The 26,803-nt window shown below is 35.4% G+C and overlaps 1 protein-coding gene across 1 annotated transcript in view; it reads right to left on the bottom strand.

Annotated features, from left to right (window-relative positions):
- The window catches only part of LOC135210282 (PHD finger protein rhinoceros-like), an 83,605-nt gene that overhangs the window by 48,179 nt on the left and 8,623 nt on the right, over nt 1-26,803 (bottom strand). The window contains 5 exon segments of the mRNA XM_064243156.1: nt 9,450-9,623; nt 11,860-11,987; nt 20,629-20,788; nt 22,107-22,255; nt 22,816-22,979. Coding sequence (XP_064099226.1) covers nt 9,450-9,623; nt 11,860-11,987; nt 20,629-20,788; nt 22,107-22,255; nt 22,816-22,979 — 775 coding nt within the window.

The following is a 26,803-nucleotide window of genomic DNA, read 5'->3' as shown; positions in this document are numbered from 1 at the left end:
TTATTATTATTAATAGGTGTTAGTTTTTCCAGACCTCTGAGTCTCAAGTAGACTCTTCTCGGGCTGGTTCTCAGGGATCAATCCTGAGAAAAAAAAAAAAAAAAAAAAATTTAGACTTTATTTGAGAAACCCGTCTTATTTAAAAAATTTATGATTTTATTAATTGAAAAATCCCTGCTTTCCGCAAGAATATTTTTCATTTCTGAACTCCGCAGATAAATAGATCTTTGCTGGGTCCAATTTGGGCACTCAACAAGCAAATGCTGCGCTGTCATGGAGGTCATTTGACATCTGTTACATTTCACTGGGTCAGCATGTGGTGTTGACATCAAGTGACCATGTGAGAATCTTGTGTGTCCTATACGTAGCCTTGCTAGGATCACCTCTTTTGCTCTTTCCTCCTGTGAGGATGTCCTCCATGCATAGACTTCAGTTTTTATATTTTTAAGTTTGTTTGTTGTTGCACCGAGGCCCATTCTTCTTTCCAATCCTGGTAAATTAATGTTTTAACTGATTTTACCCAGTCTGACACTTGGGGCATATGAAATTGTTGGAGGGATAGTGCAGGCTAATTGGCAGCAGAGTCTGCATATTCATTTCCTTTTATTCCCACATGTGCTGGGATCCAACATATTTCCATTGATATTCCTGATTGGAGGATTTGATGAATTTTTATTTGAATTTCCTGTACTATTTGGTTTCCTGATTTATACTGTCCTATTGCATCTATAGCGCTACGTGAGTCACTGAAAATTACAGAGACACTTGCTTTTGCCTCAGATATCATATCTAGAGCCATCTGTATGGCTGTGACTTCAGCAGTAAATACTGATGATATTGAAGGTAGGCTTTTTTTATTTAACATATTTTTTCGAAATATGCAGATGCTCCTACTCCAACATTATTTTTGGAGCCGTCTGTATATATCATAAATTTGTCGCCTTTTCTTCTAATGTGTTCCAAAGCATGTTGGCGGTACATTTTCCGTACTTGTCATTTGTTTTTGAGTAGGTAAGACAGGGAGGTACATATCTTTACTCTATTTAAAATCCATGGTGGTGGCAATTCCATTGGTGGGTGAAAAATTGGATTCATATTCATGTAATGGTGTTGGTTCCCCATTATGTATCTAGCTCTTTTGGGAAAGAGCTTGTACTATTAACTGCTGTTACTTGATTACAGTTTTGGAAGCAGTAAGTTGCAGGAGACGATCCCGCTGCATTGAAAGACCTCTTTGTATTGTTATTAAATTACGGTGATGTTTTAAGGGCAAAATACCTGCCTCCACCAAAAGTGAGTTTGTTTGTTGGGGACGATCGGAAAGCTCCTGTGCACAATCGCACGCCTTCATGGTGCACTGCATCGAGAGATTTTAATGCAGATTCTGAGGCGGATGAATATATTGGACAGCAGTAATCTATTATGGATAAGACTGTTGCCTTATATATCATTAATAAAATGTCTCGCTTTGCTCCCCAATTAGTGTGATAACTTTTTTAATATGGCAAGGGCTTTGATGCCCTTGGCTTTAATGTATTTGATGTGCTCTTTCCAATTTAAATTTTTGTTGATCAAATATTACTCCTAGATACTTGATTTTTAGTACAAAATTGTATTTCAGTGCTATAAAGATGCAGTTTGATTGTTTGGTTCTTCATCCACCTTTTGTCTTTGTAGAAGACGATTGCTTTTGTTTTATCAGTTGAAAATTTAAATCCAACTGAATTTGCCCAACTACATATATTTGAAATGGCAGTACTAAGAACTCTCTGAGCGTGTCTCAGATTACTACTCGTATAGTAAATGACAAAGTCATCAACATATAAACTGTTTTTTACACCACTTGGTAAATTTATAGTAATGTCATTGATTGCTAAAGCAAACAATGTACAGCTCAAGACTACCTTGAGGGATTCCTTCTTCCAGTTTATAGGTTACTGGAGTAGGAATTTTCTACTCTTACTTGAAAAGTTCTGTTTGTTAAGAAGTTCTTAATAAATATTGGTAAGTGGCCTCTTAGTTCCCTTGGAGTGGAGTTTTTGCATGATGTTATGTTTCCATGTTGTATCGTATGCTTTTTCTATATCAAAAAATATAGCTAACTGTTAATTTCTTTTGTTCAAAGCCTTTTTTTGATATGATCTTCTAAATGTGTTAAGGGATCTAGGGTTGATCTGCCAGCTATTGAACCTGATTGTGTTGGTGTTAAAATGGATTCTTTGGTTATTACATACGTTAATCGTGCATTAACCATTTTTTCTAAGATTTTGCATAGGCAACTTGTTAGAGATATCGGTCTATAATTGGATGGATTACTTGCATCCTTTCCTGGTTTGTTTATTGGAATAATTATGGCATGTTTCCATTTTTCAGGAAAGACACGTTTTAGCCAGATGTACTATTGTAAAATTTTAATCCAAATTATGATTTAGCTATAGGAGCTAATTTTTCTATCATTTCAAATGATATTTTATCATATCCTGGTGCAGAGGGATGCAAGAGTTGATGGCATTATCTAGTTCATCCGCCTGTTAAAAAATATAGTTATATTCCAGGTCTTCAAGAGTTTCAAAATTGAGTATTATATTTTCTTTTTGTTTTCTGATACTTTGAAAATGGTGTATCTAGGCTGGAGTAAGCACTGATGTTTTCAAAATGTTTCCCAATTATGTTTGATATTTCATAAGTATCATGGTATATTTTTCCATTTAAATGTATTGCACTTCTTTGGGGAGGTCTTATATGTTTCCATTGATTTTCCTTATCTTTTGCCAGACATCCCTTGTGGATGTGTTTGAAGATATGTTTGAGACATATTCCTTCCATGATGCGATTTTTTCAGCTATTACCGTTTTTCTAAATTTGGCTGTATATTTGTTATATAGTGGTTTAATGTGGTTAATTGTTATGTTTGTTTATAACTATTTTTGTTTAATATGTTTATACTATAGGGCATTTTGTTGAGTGATTTAAGGCGAGTTTTGAGTCTGTTTAGATTGCGACTCAATATATGTTTTATTTTACTTAATGTTGTTAATGTTGGATTCCACCATGGGACAGGGGATTTTGTGGAATGTGTTTTGGTTTTTGGAATACTTTTATCTGCAGCATTTATTATGAAGTTTGAGAAGGATTCACATGTAGTATTGTGATCTTCATTATGTGGGAATGGTGGTATGTTTCGTGTGGTATAGGAAATATTTATCCCAGTTAGCTTTTTGGATATTATATCTTGTAGGTGGCAATATTTTGACATTACTTAAGTAGTTCAGAATGATTGGGAAAGTGGTCACTTGTGTATGAATCGTCTAGGACGTTCCATTCAAATTTCTCCGCTACATCATTTGAACATAATGAAATGTCAATTGAAGAAAAGGTTAGGTGTGTATTTGAAAAATATGTTGGAACTTCACTTTCATTTTTTGAGGGACAATACAGGTTGTGTTTCATTATAGTATTCTCTATGTTGATTCCGGATGTGTCATGTGGGGTTATTAATATCCCATAATGGATTATGTGCATTAAAATCTCCTACTATAAGTTAGGGTTCCTGGTATTACTTTTGCTAATAAGTTCAGAAAAATCACTGAAATTTGCATTGAAATTTGGTTGGTTATATAAATTACAAATAGTAATTTTACTTTTATCAGGCATATACAGTTTAATTGATGTTATTTGATATGGCATAGATGGTATGTCAACAGTTCATATGTATGCTATTATGACGTATATGGCTGTGCCTAATTTTCCACCGTCAGTTGGTGAATAACAGGCAATTTTATAGTGTTGGATATTTGTAGGGTTACTTCCTATATGTTGTAGACATATGCACATTGGGTTGTGGTCTCGTATGATTCTTTGTAATTCACCCAGACGTAGTCGGGTTAAGAGACCATTTATATTCCATTGAATGATTTTATATTCCATTATTGGGAGGAATTGGTGTTAAATTCTGTAAATTGATTGCTGATTTTACTTTATCTCGTAGTTTATATGCATTTGAATTTATTTGTGGTTTTTTAATCGTTGTATTTGTATGTTGGTTATTAGATTCTGCAGTTGTTTGTTTTTCATAGTTGAATATTAATAAGTCTATTTTTGATTTTTATAATTTCCTTTTTGTATTTTAAGGATTCAGAACATAATTCGTTCTCATGTTGGTGTGTTAAAGGGCACCTCCTTAATTTGGTAAAATTGTCAATACAATTTCGTACTGTGCCTCCTGTCTTGGTAGTTAGTTGGTTATATGGTACTTACAAAGCATTCATTACAACCACAAGATGAAGCATGTTTGGTAATGTTAATTATTGGTTCAGAAGTTTTTGGTCTAGCTTTAGAAATTTCTGGTTTTGTAATTCTATTGTTCCTTTTCTGTAGTGATAAGGACTGTTGGTTTGAGGGGTTATTTGTTTTGTTGTTGTTAATGGGATATTTCGGTCTTGTGGATGGTTGGGGGGTGATAGTTATATTTTGGTTTGGTTTAATGGTATGATTTTCATTAGTATTATTGATGGAACTTGTAAAGAGTGATCTTTACTGTCCAGATGTTGGCTGTTTGATTGAGATTGAGGGTAATTGTGTATTTCCACTTGTGATGAGGTTAGTTTAATATCCTTTTTAAAATGTTCTCCTGGTGTAGTTGGAGTCTCTCTGGATTGATTGTAATTTTCAATATTTACCTTTTTTCCCTTAGGTGGGGTTCTTTCTAGAATTCTTTTCTTTTTGCCAGTTCGATTATCATCATTATTTAATTCTTCTTCTATGGAAGTTCTTTTCCATGGATAACTGAATCATCTATGTTAGTGGTGGTATTGGTTGTTGTAATATCACTTTTATTTTGTGTTTCAGATTATTGGTATGAAATCCAGTTTCCCTGTTTTATACTATCTTGTTTGTCATTGTGCTGTTTGATGTCTTGATTTTTAGTCACATTTGAAAAGGTGGGGGTTTTGGATGGATTGTTAACGCCTCTTACTTTTAGCTCAAGTCTGGCTTCCATGACTGACATTCCTGTCCTATTTATTAACAACTGAAGTTCTGTGTTATATTGGTAAAATGAACACTCCTTAGATTTTGCGTGATGGGCTAGTCCATAATTAATACATTTTGATTGATTACAGTTCCAATTAGTGGTATGGTCATCTGATGCACAAGACTGCACATATAGCTTTATTACGGCATCTTTTGTATGTGTGTCCATACCTTGAGCACTGTACATTGTAATGGTTTAGGAACAAAAGGGACGAACTTCTCTATTTTGTCCTAGAATTTTTATTTTAAATGGTAAGTCTTGGCCTGTAAATTTTATTTTGGCAATGTTGATATTTTTACTTTTATCTTTCCTACTTGAAATAGAGTATATTTCTAAATCGTGGATATTGTTATATCTCAATTTTAGGGAGTCTAGCAATAGTTGCTCGCTATTGGGTAGGATGACTGTACCCTGTACATAATTCAATGTTTCGTGGCTTGTAATTATTACCTTTATATTATTTATTTCTGTTATACTTAAAAAGGCAGTGGACTGCTTTTTATTGGTTACTTGGATAAGCCATTCATTGTCCTTGATGTGTCTGCATTCCATGTCTTGTGTTGGATATATGTTAAGTAATTTGTTTTCTAGCATCGCTGCTGAGATTTTGTTGTCAGCTTTCTTTGAGGACTAGAAATCTTGACCAATTATCTGGTCCAAAAAGGTCATCAAAATGTACTAATGTAGGATTAAGTCAGTAACTTTGTTCCTTTTTGGTCCTTGTTTTATGTACATTGCTTGTCTATTATGATTTTTATATTCCTCTGTATTGATGGGAGGATTATTTGTCTCTAATTCAGAATTACTGTTCATCATATATGATTCCATTGTTACGATATTGGAGTTTACCAATTGATTTTTGTTTGTTTCTTTTTTATTTATGCACTCTATTTGGTTTTCTGGTTCTGCTGCTTTACCTGGAACAGGGTGTTCCTTTGTATCTTTTATAGTACTTTCACTACTTGTGGCAGTACCTAGGAAATTCGGGAGTGACGTGCCAATGGTCATCAACTGTGCCGTAGTTTTTCCATCATGGGGCCCAGGGGTACTCAAATCATTTATTTCACAGTTCATAAATTTTGAGTTTTTACAAAAAAAAAAAAAAAAAAAAAAAAAAAAAAAAAAAAAATATTCTTGAAAAGATATCATTGGCCCTTCGCGAAGTTAAATCTTCTGCCAAAGGCACAAGTGAGAAAGGACTCCCAAATGTCCGCATCCCTACCCTACCCCAAAAGGGGATGGCATAACATGATTAGTATGGCCCAAGTGTAAGCAGAACCCGCTTGCTAGGACTAAGAGTATTATGTTAATACAATTATCCCCATCCTAATCACATTATGGGCAAACTGGATAGAATGCCGAGAGTTCTATTCCTAGAACCAGGCCCCCCCTGGAATCCGTGGTCCAGCTCCACAGAATAGTTCCGCCTGAAAAACAGGTCCGAACATTGTCGGGTAGATGATGGATCTACCACAGTTCTCACTATTTAGCTCGGATTTAACTCCACGTTAAGCCATGATATGTTTTCTCATTTATTTGCTTTTAAAAATTTTGGCAAAAAATGGAAAAGTCCACATAAGTTTACTCGAAAATATATAATGTCATATGGGACTCTTGGGTTCGAACCTGGGAAGAGATTCCTGAGGTTCGAGAGCCCCCTCACCACGTCAAGGTGGTCCCAAAATGAGGGGGGGGGGGAGGCATGAAGATATGAAGATCTTGAAGAGGAGGATGACGACACTTGACGAGCTCTCTTCCTCTTCAGTTTCTCCTTCTGCCAGACTTCTACCATCAGGAGTAGATAACCTCACAGGGCAGTGCGACAGCTTCGTCCAGTGACATAACTCCCGGGTAGTAGTGGTAATGAAAATGATTATAAGCAGGGGATCAGTACACAGACTCAAGGATCGGTACGCAACATGCTACGAGTCATAAGTACAATTCCAAGGTTAGGATAACCAATACGAAGAGCATCCAACCAATACTGCTGAAAAGACAATCACCACTAGTCTGTAAAATAAGGAAAAAAGTATTAAAGTAATGAGGATACTCCTCACACATCCAAGGGCGCCGCCCTCCGAAGTGAGAGGAGATCCCCAACATCAGCACACCGCATGCCCATCCTTCTACCTTCTTCCGATAGTAAGTGAAAGGAAGAAGGATAAAAGAAATTACCATAACAACAAAACACGGACAAACCTTTGCAGTTCCCTTGGTAATTCCCAAGCGTAAGCATAATTTCCGGATGAATACATGTCCCGTAACAGGATCAATACCACTTACGTTAAATACATGTCTCATCCTCACGATAAATACATATCTCCTCCTAAAGCAGGTCTGAGCCAGTATTAAAGGGCTAAAGAATGTAAATAATATGTTGGCATACCTTAGCCACCGGCTCTTAACACAAGTAGAGGGGTGGTTACAAAGGCTATCACAAAAAGTGGGTTTGTATATTAATTGAAAAACCAAGGACAAACCTTTGTTTAGTATTAATATCAAACACCGTATATGCATAATTATTTAAATACAAAAAAAATAAACCAAAAGGATCCCACCCGGAAAAAAGATTAACGACCAGTCAGCCGGAGCTCACAAACACACGTCTTCCTCGGAAGACAGCCGAAAGTAAAGTGAAGTGTTTACATCCGGGCAGGCTAGTGTGCCCCACGGTAGTTACTGCCTAACCACCTTGTTCAAGATTTAACGGCCGTAATTCCAGCTACGCCGAAAGTAAATTCCTATTGTTAAAGGACCGAAAGGTTTGTATTACGTATCGGAACAAACATCCTTCCATGGTATGAAGATCAGGAGAGGCAAGGGACAATACAACATGATCTTAAGGGTTATGCCCTACAAGGAAGCAATCATTATACATTCACAGAAAGGTCTACTGAAGGTGCATAGAAAAGAAAGTAGTTTGAATGCAACTGTAGCCCCAAGAATCAACTGAGAAGTAGCAAATTAAGTCTGAAGAGTTGTAGCTGGCTGCTCTGAGACCTTCAATAACAAAGGAAATGCTTAACAATCCTCAGGTACACATGAAATCTGCCAGCACTGGAACAAGGGCTTTTAAAGGAAGAGTACATTTGTTAAACCTACCAATAAACCTCATCCACTTTCCCCGGTAAAGGTAAGGGGTAAACGATTGACAAGGGTGGCAATGGCTACTGTTACTGCTGTTTCCAGAAACCTACTCTCTTAAGAGACTAAGTTGGATGACTTTCCTGGATGAAGATGACATTACAAATGGTTGTGTAACTGCTAAAAATTTTGCAGCCATCTCTGCCACTTGGGGCTGACATTTTGATAAGCTACAGTACACTGAGTTGATGCATGACATACCTAACCATGACTTTTTCTGCTCTAATTCCAAAATTTTCTTGCCTAATCACCTACCATCTCAGCAAAGAGGGAAGGATAGTGGTCTGGGAATGATGTCTATTACTGAGGAACTAGAAATTTTTCAGTTTGATGCTGCTAGAAATTTTTCAGTTTGATGCTGCTCTAAAGTATGACTGTATGATAGCCAAGATTAAGAGGCATCTCCCTGTGATACTGCCAAGAGGCATATTCCTGTGATACTACTAAAAGTCACTACCATCCGACTCCCAAAATCAGAAACTTTGAACATAAACCTAAAACAGAACCTTTGAGGATCAAACTATCTAGCCAGAGGAAGAACCTTGGGTTGCAAATGCTCTACTGCTAACCAGTCAGCACATAATTATCATTTGGGAAAGGATTGTCAATGATTTGTTTTGATCCAACTGCATAAAATAAGCATATATAATTACTAAAAATATTCAGGCTACAAAAATTAGCACATTTAAAATCTGGATGCAAAAGGTAAGGGCTACCATGAGCCTATCACAATTGTGCAAACAGAGTATACTACTGATATAGAAAATTATAAACATCTCAATAAATTTGTACTAAATACTGCACTATTTCACACATTAGTATAAAACAACACACTTCGATATCAATTGTCAACACATACAACTCTCTTCTACAAGTTACCAACAAACTAAACATAAACACTGAACTTCAAACTTGCTCAGCACTGACATCCAGTAATGGTGGTGGTGATATTGAGACAAATCACAATGCCTCTTCTAAATAGAATAAATACACAGTGTGTACAGCAACAGCCCTACTTAATCATAATTCAAAGAACTTGTAATTACCCTAAGAAAATGTTAATTCTTGTACATTATTTAAGAAGCTTAAAAATCAATCAAAATCCAACGGAATTGTACTAACTGAATTCTTTGGGAGGCTCTGTATAACAGCAGCAATGAGAATAGCCTAATAAATACACAGCACTATTACTAGAAGTTGTAAATACTTTACATTAAATTTTACTCTGACAGAAACCAATACTTTCCAAGAAATAAAATTAGACATTTCTCACCCTGAGTTTAACGCCATCGTCTGCACTCTCATCCTCTATAATGGCCTTCATCTCTAGACCATGTTTGAAGGCACAAGTGACATGGTAAGCAGTCTTACAGGTCTTCACTGAGCATTGAATACAAGCACCACGACGTTCTCGGCACAACACACAAACAAGGGCCCATCGACTTTGCTGAAATTTTCAGACTATTTAGTACATTGGCTGACTTAACATGCAGTCTTATTACTACTAACTTCTATTGGCCAAAAACATTTTTGGGTTGAACCTTGGAAAACTTCCCAGGGGTTAGGTTTTATGAATCAAATACTTGTGTTTGTAGGGCTTACACTAAAGTTCCAACACAACTCAAATCTAACCTGAGCTTTTAAGTATGTCAAGTATGCACTTTTTACTGAATTTTTGCAATCTAGTTAAGGTTTGGCAAGCAAAAAACCCATTTATTCCATCTACCCAGTACAGTATTTCATAGACCTTCCTCTTTTTAAATTGTTAAATCTCTCCACATACCCATCATCATCAACATCTTGCATATGACTGAACCACATCCTTTCAACTAGGCTACCATTTATACCATTTCTATATACCAACACATTTCTAACCCTTTCTAATCTTCTAAAGACATATGCAGTGCAATTTCTCCTCAACACCAATTATACTTTTCTATTATTTATTCAACATCACACATCATCTCTGTTAAGGGATGACAGCGCAATGATTATTTCACACATCATCTCTGTTAAGAGAAGACAGCTCAACAATTATTTCAGACTTTTCACCTCAGCTTTCAAGTGCCAGTTCCTTCCTGTCCTCTGCACACATTCTGCTACCTTTCTTGCTTCAGCTGTAAGTCACTTACCATTTCTCTCATCCTACTACATTTGATATAGTTGGCCCCAAAATGCTTTATGAATCAATTAATCCCATACTCTTATAAAGCATATCAACATCCGTTTCATTTTATACGTTTCCATGTACTGCCACAGTCCTAGTCTAAGTCATATTCCTTCTTTTACGCTCTCCTCTTGCGAATGCTTTCAACTTCTTTCACTAGTTTCTACAGCTTCTCATCACTATCGCCCAATTAGCATTTAATCACCTGCAAACACCAGCTGTTCCTAACTTCATTCATGCCCCATTTTCCTACCCAGACCTTTACACCTGATTTCCTCAAACTTCTCACACCACTCCATCCATCACTGGTCCACCAATCTCTCCGCTTTTACTTTTGATCTGACCTTCCCTTTCTGATTTTATACAGGTAATCTGACATAAAGAACGGGTAAGCGAAGGAGAGTTCATCAAATGCCTTAAACCATTAACAGGTCCTACGACTTGGTCCCTTTACTTTCATGATAATTGTCCACTTCATCATCACCTTGTGTATCAGTACCTAGGGATTGGTTTAGAAAACTGTTTACATAGTCTCTCTCCTCATCTATTGCTCTGATTTCCTACTTAACTACTATTTTGCTTTCTTAAGTCTTTTATTATTAACTTTACAATCTTGTATTTATTAACATTTTATTTTTCTCCTCAATTTTCACTCTATCCATACAGATATATAGCTAAAGAAACATATCCTTGTCTCCGTTCAATTTCCAAACCAAAATCAAGTCACTCCTTCACCTACAAATTCTAATACAAAATTCACTTCCATGATTAACTTTTTATAGTTCACCCCAACTGATCTTCAATACCATACATGCTCTAACCCTCCAAAAAAACATCTTCACCACTGCCAGCTTTTTCCCATTACCCTCAAGCTTCATACACATCATTTTATAAACAATTTTGCCACCATCTCTTTTGTGTATAAACCCAGTGATCTTTCCCTCTTAATCTCTGTCATCTGTCCATCTGTCATTTCTCATAAGAAAACCTTCCCTTCTAGTACCCTTTCTCCAATACAAAAAGTAATATATCACTTCTATCATCATCTTTATCTTTAATAATTAACAGTAAAAATTTGATAGATACATTGACACTGACATAAAAGGACTAGATCATGTGGGGAATCAGAAAAAATATGTTACCTTGAATACATACAACACTAAAACAATTTCTCTATGTACATATAGTTCTTTCAGTAATGATGAAAGTCATAATCCTACAATGAAATTTGTCTCTGACAATGATGAGATCTATCACTTCACAAACAGAACCAATTATTTTTCATTTGAAATCCAAGTCTAAACATAAGATAAGTTTGTTGAAGGTATTCAAAAACAAGACAGATTTTAGCATGTACGTACCTTGAATTTTTCAATAAACTTAATCATTTCTATACTCTGCTTCTCACATGGATGCAAAAAATTGTCATCAACAAACTAGACCTTGATCATTTTCAAAATCAGTTTTAAAATATAATCCACAAAAACAAAAGTAAAATGAGATTGATTAGACTTACTGGTATATTTGGGATTTTTGTGATTGGTTCCATTCTCTCTACAGAGCCTATGGAAACTTCTGGAATCCATAATGCACATGCAACATGAGCCCACTTCTGCCCAGATTTCGTTGACTTCATGGCACCTCCTAAAAAAGGAAACTCATGAATATTTTACTTATAAAATATTTTCATTTCTAATGCAGTCCTATTCTTCTGTCAAAATCAGCAACATTGAAAAACTAGAGAAAATGCATCACCCAGTAACAAATACATAAAGTGAAATAAACCAACAGAGAAGCTAGTGGTTATATTTGTTAAAAGCAGAGCATATGAAAGTCTAGTAACAAATAAAGACAAAAGGTAAGCAAGGAAAAACATAAAATATACAATAAGGTAAGTACACCTAACCAACCTACAGCTAGGTAAACTAAAAGATAATGCTAGGAAGCACAATTTCACCATGAACATACCTAATACAAATGTAACCAACCATTAACACTATTAAAATAAAATACTTAAAAGACAAGATAGCAGAACCTGACAAAACAGATATACAGTAGAGACCAGGACCTCGATCGTATTAGAACTCGAAATCGGATTTCAACGGAAAATTTTGAGTAATGTTGCATCTGAGCTAAAACAGAAATCCGGAAACCGACCTAAGGAATCATATGATTTTTATAAACAACAGTGGTTCGGTCAGCCGCCACTAATAGGCTTGTTCCCATGCTCATTTAGTGAGGAAAACGTTAAGAACCACAACTGAACTTAAGATTATTGAAAATATATAATGTAAGAGGCATCTGTGACAACCTTAAAATCCTGTAAGATTTTTAATGATAGACTAACCCTTGAAGGGTCAATAGTTGTGCCACAGTCACAACTATCAACACTATAAACAAAAAATTTGTAACCAAGTGAATCACTAGTGGTACAACATTTTATACTGTAAACAAAACTAATTACGGCAATTACCGTGGATAATTACCATAATTAGACGTTAGGATGAGCGAGTTCTCACTTGTTACCGGAGTAGGATCTCTGTCCATAATTCTAAAAACCGATAAGGTCTATAAGCCTAAACAAATATTTTTTGGAGAAAATGAGAATTTGAAAAGTTACAACGTATTTTACAAAATAGAAGCATTGTCATTGTATGCCATTTGCAATCGATATTGTTTACATTCTCAAAATCTTGGCTGATTGAGCTATCGATATCTTCATTGCCATTACACTTGGCTGGTAATTTAGTTATTTCTTGGCAATTAACAAAGTTGGGTTTAAAAGTGGCACAATACTTGATTGTATACGTGTTAAGTGTGATATCGCTAGTTTTGAACATCAATTTCGCCTGCGCCTTTTTTTTTTTATAGTGATGGCAAATGACGTCAGCAATCGGCTGTTTCTCGATTTGGTGACTTATGTCTGTAGTACAGGTTTACAATCACTGCATCTGTAAAAGAGAGAGAGAGAGAGAGAGAGAGAGAGAGAGAGAGAGAGAGAGAGAGAGAGAGAGAGACTGTTCCCTGGGTTAGGTTGTTACACTGACAAATATCCATTAGCAAAAGTCAATAATATTTGTGTATTGAGAATAATGATAATTTTAATAAAAGCCTTGTTTTACTGTATCTAATCATACTGCATGTATTACCATATCAAATTATAATACGAACAGAGTGATCTGCCACTTGCAATCTGGTTTTGTTTACATTCTTAAAATATCAGCTGATTTCATTTTACCAACATGATCACTGTCTTTAGATGCCGAATGGCACTTAATTTATGAAAGAAAGCTGGGTTTAAGAATTGCAGCTACTTTATTTATAAAAGTAGTATATTAAAAAAGTGCTACATGCTTTTGCCTACCAAACATATTGCAGTCTGCTCGTTATTCGTAATTCCCAGACGTGCTTGACATACGAAAGTTACAATGCTCGTAATTCATAGTTCCCAGTCATGCTGGACTTCGAGCCTTGTTGTTTGGCAATATTTTCCTGGTAGTATTTCATAATCAAATTATGTAAAGAGTTTTGAGATATCAATAGCGCCCAGCTATCCTTAATATTGGGACTTTTTCCAATTTTAAAGGAATACATTTCTGAGGATCTACTTCCAATGGGTATTACTATGCTGATAATGATGTCACATTATAAAGCACAAAGCTCCTATCAAAAGTGACCCTATATCATAACATGTACTGAAAGATATCTTAATGATATTTTGTATAGAGTATTCCAGTATGCTTTGTATGATGGTTTGTTTATATCTGTTTATGGCTGCTGACGGTCACCAGCTAGCTTAGGGAATTTTTCTAAAGTTTATAATAACAGACATAACTTGGCTTATCTTTAATATTTTATTAATTTCCTGTAAGAATTAGACTTTATTTTCAATGTTTTATTATTAGCAACAATAATTATGCCTACCCCTTACAGTACATACTACAGTGGGGCCTCAATAATCGCGGGGGTTGGGGGCCACAACAACCCATGACAAGCAAATATCCGTGTTATCACACCTCAAAAAACCCTAGGCTACACCCACCCCAACTGCTTAGTTCAAGTTAAAACACCAAAGATGTGCTACCTATAAAAACTCTTACAGGCTAACTGCCTATTTTAATACTAATATAAACACCTAATAAACCTTGAACTATCATATGGGTACTCACTATTGATTGGTCCATGCTATCCTACTAGGTTGAAGATACACATGTACTTATTGCAACTTAAAATTTTATAACTAACAATGGCTGCTCCTATTAGTGGTAGTAGAAGGGTGTTGTCATTGAAACGGCTCCCTTGCTTACTTTATGCCTCCTTTGTTTGTGTGTATGTTTAAGTTATATGTCTATCATGTCACAAATCTTTTAAATATTCTTTTCCATCTTCAATTTCCCCTTCATTAGATCAGCAAACAAAAGTATATTAGCTAAAAGTAAATAGTATATCTCTTTTGTGAATGAACATATTTATGAGAAAAAAACATGATTTACTGTAATGATTATAGCACCCAACTATATTAATGTATAAACAGCAAAATACAGCAATAAAAAAACTATTTTTTGTCTTTTTTACGCTTAGAATCAGCTGATGGACATTAATTACCGAAAAAATTATTTTGGAAAACAATTTAGTTGCTAAAAGAAACGAATTTACTAATGGTATTATTATTATTTTTAACTTTGTACATAATAGTTTAGGATACAGTAATTCATAATTCATTTATTGAAACAGAGAGAGAGAGAGAGAGAGAGAGAGAGAGAGAGAGAGAGAGAGAGAGAGAGAGAGAGAGAGAGAGAGAGAGAGAGAGAGTTACTGTTGACTAGCTTAGGTCGAGAATAACAACAATGAAATTTGTATTTTAAATATCTTTATGGTGAAAAGAAATGAAATATCGATAGTGATAAAATATTCTTTTGTATACTGTTATAATATGTGATAATCGATAATCATTGAGTCAACTATAAAAGTTGTATTGGAGCATAATTTAATAAATCACAGAAATAAACATATGGCAACACGTGTACCTACAAATGTCAGGGTCAATCTTGTTCTTTTATTACAATAATAATAGATCAGTATTATAGTTTTTTCTGTAAGTGAAATAAGGTTTATTGAAAGGTTGCCGTTTTATTTCATTAAGAAGTAAGTATACTACTGAGAGAGAGAGAGGTTGTGATTTTGTGGGATTTTATTTTTGCATTTTATCGATATTTTGCTATTTACATTCATATTAGTATTTGAAAATTAGTAAATAATTTTTATCCTAAAAATGTATTTAGTCATGAAAAGAAGATGAAAACACAGTAATTAGTGAATCTTGCTCTATGATAACATTCACGATTTCGTTAATTTTCCGGGATATAGTATTTGAGCTCCAGAAAAAAGTAAGTAAAGTGATTTATGACAGAGTTTAGAGCATACTTATGTAAAATACATCGGTAGTTTGTAGAATGGTGTAACCACTATCACATTGTGTAAAAATAGTACGTACGAAAGAGATTGTAGGTTTGATGACATCACGGTGATCATATGTATTTTTTTCGTGAATGAATATACATATGATAAAAAATAGTTACTATACTGATTACAGTACCATACTGTACTATTAATGTAATCACATCAAAATAAAGTAATCAATGCATACTGCAAACTTGCAAAGTGTATTTTTGTCTTTTGAAAAATGCTTTCCCCAAGAAATAATTCCTTGAAGAAGCTTTTTGTTATGAAGATATGCCAATAATATATAAGAATATGCATTTTATTACGCTTACGCTTCGTCGCCGATTGCAAACATCAATACGATAATCTATGACAATTATTGTTTGTATGACTGCAGTGTTCAAAGAAGTTGATTACGTCCTACCAAAACAATAATGAAGTACGAATTGAAAATTAATATTTTCCTAAATGTTATTACTACTGTAATTACATTACTACTATGTATTAACATTTCTAAAAGGTCGCTGTGAAGCAATGTAACGCAATGTTTACATTTCGCTGCTGGCCACTCAACTACAAGTTGATATTAATGATGTGGAAATATTCCATGAATAGGCTATATATTGTGAAGATATGCCAATTATATATAAGGTGTGTATGGTTTTATTACCTTTATTGTCAGTTAATATCATACAGGTGGCCGGCGGTTAATGACGCAATCGTTTGGCGGTGAATTGGTTTTACGGCTGTCGTCAAAAATATTCATAAAAAAAATAAGGCATTTTAAGGTATTTTTACGGCACAATTTTCAATTAACAGCGCCATTAGTGCCGTTATGTCTAACGAGTACATACAATTGTAGAAAAACCGTTCAGACCTTAAAGGTTATGCAAATGATATTAAAAAAATGTTGAGAGTATTACATAGGTAGGGTAAACTACATGGCCCTGTCGCTGTTCTATGCCGAAAATAGAGTTAAATAAGTGCATATTTAGCTATGGATGTGTCGATTTATAAATGTTCATGCTTTTATGTTTAAAATGTGCATGAAAATGTATTATGTATATATATATGGTATTTTTATTTCTGCACATAAATATGATACAAGGGCAGCTTTTGAAACTGCCCTCCAGTTATCAAAAAGGATGTTTTTTTATGTTTGTTCTTGTGAGCTGCCGCCTGCTGCTCTTCCGAAAATATAGTTAAAAAAAGTGCAAATTTAGCGATCGATGTGTTTATTCATAAATGTTCATGCTTTTATGTTTAATATGTGTATGAAAATGTATTACGTATAGGGCATTTTTATTTCTGTGCATAAATATGATACAAAGACAGCTTATGAAACTGCCCTCTATGTTATCAGAGGATGGTTTTTCATGTTCGTTCTTGTCTGCCGCAGCCTGCCGCTCTTCTGAAAATATTGAGTTCAAAAAGTGCAAATTTAGCGATCGATGTGTCAATTTTATAAATGTTCATGCCTTTGTGTTTAAAATGTGTATGGAAATGTATTACATATGGGGTATTTTCATTTTTTACATAAATAGGATACAAATTACGGCAGCTTTTGTAAGTGCCCTCCGCGTATATAGAGGATATTTTTTTATGTTCGTTCTTGTCCGCCGTTGTTCCGAAAAATGCATTACAAAGACTTCACGTGGTTATACAGGCAGTCCCCGGGTTACGACGGGTTTGGCTTACGACGTTCCGAGGTTAAGGCGCTATTCAATTATATTCATCAGAAATTATTTCCAGGGTTACGACGCCTACAACACTCATCTGGCAGAAGAAATATGACACCAAAAATGCTAAATATTCAATATTTGAAGGTTTTTTGATGAAAAATGCAATAAGAATGCAGTTTACAAAGTTTTCAATGCACTCAAAGCGTTAAAAGTATGGTTTTCTGAGGATTTTTGATGATGTTCCGGCTTACGATGATTTTCGGGTTACAACGCGTCTCAAGAACAGAACCACCGTCGTAACCCAGGGACTGCCTACAGAACCACCGTCGTAACCCAGGGACTGCCTATATTTTAATAATTTGGGAGCTAATTATAACTCATTTTATTAATGAAACTTGAGCTTTTTGTTATAAGTTTTCATGCTTTTATGTTTAAAATGTGTATGAAAAATGTACTACAGGGTATTTTTTTTTTTTTTTTTTTTACATAAATATGATACAGTGGCAGTATGCATGTCCATTTGAAGTCTTTGTAACAGCCCTTTACATGATGAAGACAATTGGTTGTTCAGTCACGCCCAAATAATATTTTAATTTATATCATTGATTCATGTTTTTATAAATTATATTTACAATTGTTGCATAAATTGATTTTAAAAGACAAACTCGAGTATACATTTGATTTTGCAACACTGCAATTTGTTTGTGTTTCCATGGGATAGAAGTACAAAATATAACTGTGCAACTCGGTCGATTTCTTGCTTTGTTATGCAAGCAAAAAAATTGAGGTACGACCGTACAACTAGTGCTCGAGATGCCACTGGTATGTAGATGGCATAGTGACGAAAATTAAGATAAGAACAGAAAAAAAGTAAACAAGCATCTTTTCCATAAATCTTTTAAAAAGTTATACATTACTTCACTGTATCCAATAATATAGTATGTATTCTCATATTATTTTATTATAAAATACTATGGTAAATTTAAGCCCGTATTCCGTGGAGCGGCCAATGCTTTAGTTTGGAAATCAGCTGATGACAAATACGAGTTTGTTTCGCCATATTTAAGGCAATTCTGAATGCATTTTCTTGCTTTTAGTTACAATAAACGAATATCTAGATACTTGACTTATAAGAGACAAGGTTATTTTTCCTTATAGTACGACATGTTTTTAGGAGGAAATATTACCTGAATATGTCTCGTTGTGATTGTGAACAGTTTTTTTTTTTTTTTTTTTTCTATAGCAAATTACGTTGGCAGCATGTCTACTGAGTAACACATTATGTGATTCCGTTGGCAGTTTTCCTTTATATCATCGTAATACGAACTTTGCATTATTTATCTTTTATCGGCATGAAACCATGAAACCAACAGTAAAATGTGTTCTTTCAAGCACAGTAGTTTTGATTAAAATTATTTTATCTCAATTTTATCTACGGTTGTGTTTGATGGCATACGTTTACGGGAGTTTTATCCTTGTTGCTGATGCACGATAATGGTCATTAGCAGCTTGAACAGTTATCTCAGCTTCAGCTATAACTAGGTTTAAATTTAACAGTATATTTCCCTATTGATCTTTGATCTATGGTAAATAAAGTTATTACATTAAGATATCTCAGTCCTATTCTACATAACGTCATTTATATCTGCGGTAATAGTGTACTATGGTACGATGATTGACATACAAGCCAAATGGATGTTGTTATCCAATTCGGTTGTACTTAAAAAAAAAAAAAAATTCTCATTTGGTTGTTCATGGCTGTACACGTTTACACAATGAGTATATCTTTAAAACCATACTTTCATCATTCTCTATTTTATCATGTCACATGTATCTAGATTGTGTATGCTACTGTCTGTATTTTGTATATTCAATGTATATGGCCCCGAGCCGAAATAAAGCATATCATTATTATTATTATTATTATTATTAACTGGTCTAGTATTCTAAAAGAAGGTGTGCAGCTACCATAGACTTTAAAATCGCTTGGCGTCGGCGGCCAGGAACGGAACTCTGCCGCTAACCAAGGGCCGCCTGTAATGTGAATCTGTTCATACATGTTGCTGGTTATCAGACCACAGACGAGGCCTAGCCAACCTCGGACAAACTGGCGATTCTGCGATTCATACCAGCAATATAGACTGAGAAGTGGTCCAAGGAAAAACCCATGGTTCACTGATCCTGTGATTACTGATCCGCAACCAAGGGAGGCTCCACTGTACGTACTTAGCCTAGCCTATGGCGCTCAGTCAACCATCATATTATGGTCGAATTGGGCGTACGTAGGGCAGTTATTTTACTACATTATATATTTAATAATGAAAAAAATACATTGAATGGTATGTTATTTTACACTGAACTTATTAAATTGTAATTTATGGGTAATGTTTTGTATAAAAAGGCAAGGTTAGGGTAATAAGTGGTGGTAAAGAACGGATTAATCCATTTTCAGTTATTCCTTATGGGAAAAATTCATTCAGATCTCAACAAAATCGCATCTCGTCAATTCTTCTGGAAGGAATTAGCATCGAGGTCCGGGGCTCTACTGTACATATGCACCTAAGGCCAAAATCAAAGCATTCAAGGAGATACCAAATACTTTGAATCAGTATGACCAGCAAATTACCCTACACACTATGAAAAATATAAAAAGAGAGGGGACGAAGAAAATGACAATATACCTCCACCCACTAATTAAGTAAACAATGGTTGAGAACATGATGGTAAGTATGATAGTGGAAAAGTACTGAGAACAATAAAGTTGCCTAAATATATCCAGGTGGTGGAGCTAATCACCAGGTGAACCTCTTTTGTGAACAAAGGTCAGTGAATCGGAATCGCCAGACACCATAATGGGATTGATACAAGTTCTTGTAACATATAAGAAATTTCTAATCAATTTGTATTTTTCATAGCCAGCAAACCTTTGGTGTTAACAATAAGATAATCTTCTGGCACCAAGCTGGAAACCAGTTAAAAACAATCAAAGATTGTAAAACAAGGAATCTGTGGTATCTGGCAACATGCGTATATGAGGTGGATGCTGGTCACTGATCTGGCTTGGAACCTTGTGATGCACCAGTCTTTCTTCCCAGCACGGTATATTCACACAAGAGGGAAGCTACATTTTTAAGTCATTAAATAATACAAATTAATCTTACCTTTGTTAGGACATAGAACACAGTCAGGCTTAATTCCTAGCGAGCAAGTCCTGCAAAGCCAAGATCCTGAAGGAATGGCTGTGATGCCATAACAGGCTTGGTGGACGCATATGTTGCACATGTCGCAGAATACCATTTCGTTGCCCTCTTCACTGTCCGGCTGCAGATGGAAGAAATTCAATTAATTAAATGTAGGCTCAATATTCTTACAAGAAAAGGAATGGGGGTTAATTTCATATAAAACTTGGATTTCATATCGAACTGGGAATTAGTATCAATGTAAGTCAACTGCAATGTACCACTATAAGATTAACATATCTTTTTTATTTTTCTTTATATGGTGAACATTACAAACATTAAGTAATACTTATACACAAGTTCCTTTACGAGTTATTGTATGCCATTTTCAAGGAAATCACTCATTCACATTTCAAGATTATCCCACGAACAAGCTGTACTTGGGATTCTTAAAACCCTGGTCTATTTCTTTTAAATTATGTTGTATGATTATCTTATAAATAATACATAAATTTTGCACTATACTACACTTGACTTTCCAGCCAATAACTACATTCTTGGATGTAGTTATTCATGGTTTTGTAACCCATATAACATAAACAGTATTCTAGTACAGTAATTATCTTTATAGGCTTAATATTTTGAAGTGTGTAATATGCATCACATATTACTGTGTAATATCCATCACATATTACAGTAGAGTTGAAAAAATGTCAAAACACAATTTTCATCCTACAATCATACTGTACAGCAATACTCTTGTTTTGATTTTGTCACTAACACAAAGTAAAAGTTACATAACATCTATTTGCCTAGAGTATATCTCTCCTTGTTAGTTTTGACTTTAAAATCTTATTGGCTTTTTCAAGTGTGTGTGTGGATACCAGCCCGAGAAGAGTCTACTTGGGACTTGGAGGTCTGGAAAAACTAGGCCCTATTAATAATAATAATCAAGTCTGTGTAAATGTATAATGAAGGGGCTATGGGGCTTTTTATTTGTGGCTTTCACCATGTTTATTACAAAGAAAAGATTTCTGAAGCGTATTGTTGCCTTATTTGTTACTAACAATAGCAATTACCATACATCTCAAGTGCTCTGAGCCCTTCACAGTTCAGGTTACCAGCATCAAACTGCCCAAATCAAACAGCTGCTAGTAGCCTAGTTTACAGGCTGGTTGAAATTCAAGGTACTGGTACCCAGTAAATTTGGAAGGGCAACTATACTGATTTATTGTTATCAGCTAGCATATAGAAGATCCTATTATGATCGAAACCTTGTCAGAATATTTTACAAAATTTTTACATAAATCTATCCCAATACATACAAATCTACAATAATCATGTAGCTAACAGTACCATTGAAAGTAATTAATGCCCATGACCCTTTGTCTCAGAAATGCTGTTGGATCGAATACTAAACCTTATCAATACATATGACTGACAGTGCAAAGACTACTAACCGATCTACAGACATCGCAAATGACATCTTCGTCGAACTCAATGGAAAGGGACTCCTCAGTCTTCAGCATCTTGTGAATGTTCTCCCAACAAGTTTCTTCAAGATGTTCAATGATCATCTCAAAGATTAGAGGGGGAACAGGTGCAGCACCTGAAGACATAAAATAAAACTTTAATTTCATGCATAAATTATATATATATTTAAGTTACAATCTCTGAAAACCCAAGAACAATACAATTACAGTGAATCCCCAATATTTGAGGACTCACATATTCGCAGATTTCTCTCTGGAACATATTCTCCCATTATTCGAGGAATCTGCGGTATTTTTCTATGAGGAATATCCACAAATTCCTTTTTTTTTTTTTTTATAAATTTCAGCATAAAATGCACTTTCTGTGATAAAACTATTAACAAACCAGGTATAAACATTTTTAGTGGGTTTCTCTCAAGTTTTAACTAACAAAGCAGGCAGTTTTAAGTGTTTTTATAGGGGGTTTCAACTATTTGCGAGTGGGTCTGGTACCCATCCCCCGTGAACACTGTAATGAAGTGTTATCTTGTATCAAAAGAAAAATTCACAATGGATCTTTCAACTGAAAGGTCAATTAAGAAATCAATGGAATGTCATCAACAGCTTCTCATACTTACTTAATAGTGACCTCACCTACTTTCTGTATCTCATGATCTTAAAATTACGAGAAACTTACCCATCCTGGCTCTTTCTCCATTGTAAGCATGGAGCCACTTGTCATCGAGGTCGTCCATGTCGTAACGGCACATCTTCTCAGCCTTAGTCGGCAGGTTACTGAGAATGTGCTGCTCGTTTGTGAAGAAGTCATCATGAGTTACACGGATGAACTTCTCTTTGGTGCTGAAATAGAAAATATATTCTAAAGTCCCAACATAAATGTTCTCCAAGTAGTACAGTAATATCTTTTCATACTAGGTTAACAAAATAAATAATTTACCACCACACTTATAAAACAAAACTGCAATTACAAAACTGGAGTAAACCTCAACATAACATTCTAAATAAAAGTTTATAACATTCTAAATAAGGTTTATGAAAGGAAGTCTATACAGCAAATTACTTTTTTAAAAGCTGCTTAAATAATTGAAAATAAATAAGATTACAAATCTCTGCAATATATAATTGAAAATGAAAATCACAAATCTTTGCAATATGTAAGATCTATTGCTGTTAATCTGGCTTAATTATAGAACATTTCAATATACAATTGGAAATAAGTTTCACAACCAAAGATAGATACTGTGTACAGGAGCCAAGTTATTCTTTGCAAAAAACTCCAATATTTGCAAACATAAAATATAATACAAAGCAACTGAGAAAATCTTAATGGACAAGTATGAGCAATCTATAAGCAAACATGGTGACAAATTTAATGGCTTGGAGACCTAAAGCATATCACTCTAGCCTTAAGAAAGGAATGAATAACTGTTGAAAAATACATCTAACACTAATAAATTAACATATAACCCTGTCAATACATACAAACATACACACACACACACACACCCAACCTCCCTTCAGTCAGAAGAGTTCCAAGAGGCTACTCCATTAGATTACACCACTTTGACCTGGCTAGGTATGTATCCAGGGCCACCAGTGAATCTGGTTGTAGCTTCATCATTCGTCTGTATTGTTTGCACTTATTACATTAAGGTGGGTACACACGTGCGAACCGAACCTTGTATTGTAACCGATTCTTGTAACAAAAACGCAAGAGTGGACGGTTCCTCGAACCTGAACCCGCGAGGTTCGAGGCTCCGTTCGCCCTCCGTCCCGGCAATTGTCAGTTTTTGGGCCCCCAATCAAAGGGAAGTCTCTTTGCACATTACGCCATGTGTGGACGGGACCTGTATTACACGCGTATCAACAGAGGTTGCTGAACTTGTTAACACCGACTATGAACAAGGCCGTCCATAGTAGAGTCACTTGTTTTGGTCAGTCAGTACGTATATGTCTACCATGGCTGATTGGAGTGAGGAAGAGGTCCTTCAATTTATTAGTTATTACGAAGAAAAGACTTTACTGTGGTCAGAAACTTCTTGGAATCTCATGTCAGCGAGTAATTCCTGACCACTGTATTCTACCCTTCTAGTATACAACCTTGATTGCCACCATCTTCTTTTATTTCGCTTCATCTTCGTTAAATAATGTATATAAATATACGCGGCAGCTGCTACTTGCATGGTGGCCATCGTCGGTAAACAACCCGGACAGAGACAGACTGATGATCGCAGTGGATTGAAATGAAGTTATGTGCTTAACGTGGTTACGGTTCGTCCTCAACATTTGGACACCTTGTAACCGTATATGCGTAACTCAGTTACACATACAAGGTTCGGCTCTCACGTGTGTACCCACCTTTAAATGATGAGTTGGAAGGTAAGCAAGCACTTGGAGTAAATTGATGAATTTGTATTAAAATAAAATATGCTTTTTTAATTGCTAAATTCCATCAACTTGCAATGCCTTATTAATTATATTTAAGAGGAAAGGCCACTTGTAAAAAGCAATAAAATCAGTACAGTGACATACGTAACTTTCTTGGTTATTGAATAGGAAGTCAGGTCTTCACACTAGCAATCGGTCATGAAAGCACAGTCAGTTGTAATTCAGGGCAAAATGTAAGGTTAAAATTTGGCTGAACAGCTATATTTCGTACTGTGAATGAATTCTGACAAATTTTGATGGTAATTTCCATAAGGCTTAATTAACAATGGCATCACAATCACAAGTTTGCATTGGAGCAAGAGGTACAAATAGCCCAAAATTTCATGACCACTAAAATTTTCCTGGATGACTAACACTTAAAATTTACCCTGGATGACTAACACTTAGAAATATCATTTTCTTTGAGGATTACCTGCCTTAACCAGTAAGAAATAGAATTCTTCAAATTCTTCAATACCTCAGTCTTGCATGCACTGATTGCCTTAAGTAAATGCAAACACATCCAGAGAAAAGATTTGGTTTTCTTAATTAAGACAATTCTACTACTCTTTGACCTGGTGCAAGGCAATGCCGTCTCTGTCTCCATTTCTTGTCTTGGATAACAAGGATGGAATTATGAACGTGGTACAGCGGTGGATACAAAGATTGTTTGCTTCTTTACAACAAAACCTGGGATGTACTTTCCTACTTTTCAATATGAGATACCTTACTGGAAGAGGGGGGAGAGGTCTCAAAAACCTGTACCACAGTAGATCTGCATCCTTAAAAGGCAGACACAGACAATTTCCATGGATGCTAAAGATATACCAGAAAGTCTGCTCAGAGAATATGTTTTATAAGGATCCACAAAATACCTACTTTACCTAAAAATACTTGCTACTTGCGATGATACACTCAACTTTGTGAAGACCTCAGTGCCTTAATTAAAAATTCTCACTCAACGGAAATCACATGGACCCAGGAGGTCTACTTAAGTGATGCCTTACAACCAAAAGCACAACCTTGGATGCTGGAACAATCAGCAGCTAGATGTGGATTCTGCTAGTTTAGCTAGTAGGTCACCACACTGAGCCAGAAATTTTGTACTGCCCTTGTTCTTGACGTATTTCACGAACGCTAAATTGCGACAGGAATTTCTACTCACTGACTGCAAGGATTCTTGCCATTCCATGTCTGTCTACTAGGACTTCCTGAGGAATGAAAACTGCAAATTTATCAGGATCCATTGATACTGACAAATTACTGCTAGCTGCAGCTAGAGATAACATAGCCTGACCTTCTGAGTCAAACTATCTTTTCAAATAAGGACATGTGGCACAAAGGCCCTATCAACAAATTTGAAAAGAGGAAGAATTTATACAAAAAAAAAAAAAAAACTAAGTCCTATAATTCCTGATGTTGGGTTTATATTGACCTGCTTCCTAGAAACAGTCTTGACTGTCCCAGTTAATGAGATAACACAAATTAAGGGGGTGCTTGAGGTACCTGCAAAACTCCTAAATTAAGGTAGCCATTAGCCAGTTATCCAGTAAACAATCTGAGTCCTCTCCTTCAAGTCCAAAGGAGCAGTGAGGAAAGTACTTGATGAGTAAAAAGTTGAGATGTTGATAGCCACCAAATGGTGACTATCAATGGCTACTATTTCCATCCTAAAGGCTGTCAAAAGGAGATGCTGATCTAACAAGCTGTCACTGATGGATCTCCAATCTAGGGGTCCTTGGGGGCCCTACAACCAGTCAGCTGTTGAGTTACTGCATGCTGCTTGACACTTCCTCTTTGGCATCCTCTTCAACCATCAAACTCACCTTGTTGTCTGATGCAATGAACTTCCGAGTCACCCGTGGGGGAATGACGCTGGACTGGAGCTGACAACAAATGAGTCATTTTCTACAGAATTGGTCACAGATAGCCTTTTTCAAGTTGTCACAACCCACAGATTTGTACCAATCTGTTCTAAATCAGACCAGTTCTGAAGACAAGTCCAACCAAAAGTAAGCACACCTATGGGTAAGAAAGCCTTTTCCCTTCTTAAATTGACGAAAGGAGCACTCAGGGATGGCTTCCTTTTGCTGCAAGCAAGACAGGATGAATATTGGCCCTCAGGCGTCACCGAACTTATTAGGATAGAAGGAAAGGATCCCTAGGCTAGGGTCCCAGGAAGCCTATAATGATCTCTGGATCTGGGATACAAAGGGGGAAGAGAGTTGTAGTCTTGA

The sequence above is a fragment of the Macrobrachium nipponense genome, chromosome 39 (assembly GCF_015104395.2).
Source record: "Macrobrachium nipponense isolate FS-2020 chromosome 39, ASM1510439v2, whole genome shotgun sequence".
Taxonomy (NCBI): Eukaryota; Metazoa; Arthropoda; class Malacostraca; order Decapoda; family Palaemonidae; genus Macrobrachium; species Macrobrachium nipponense.
The sequence above is the reverse complement of the archived record's forward strand: the minus strand, read 5'-3'. Positions and strand labels throughout refer to the sequence as shown.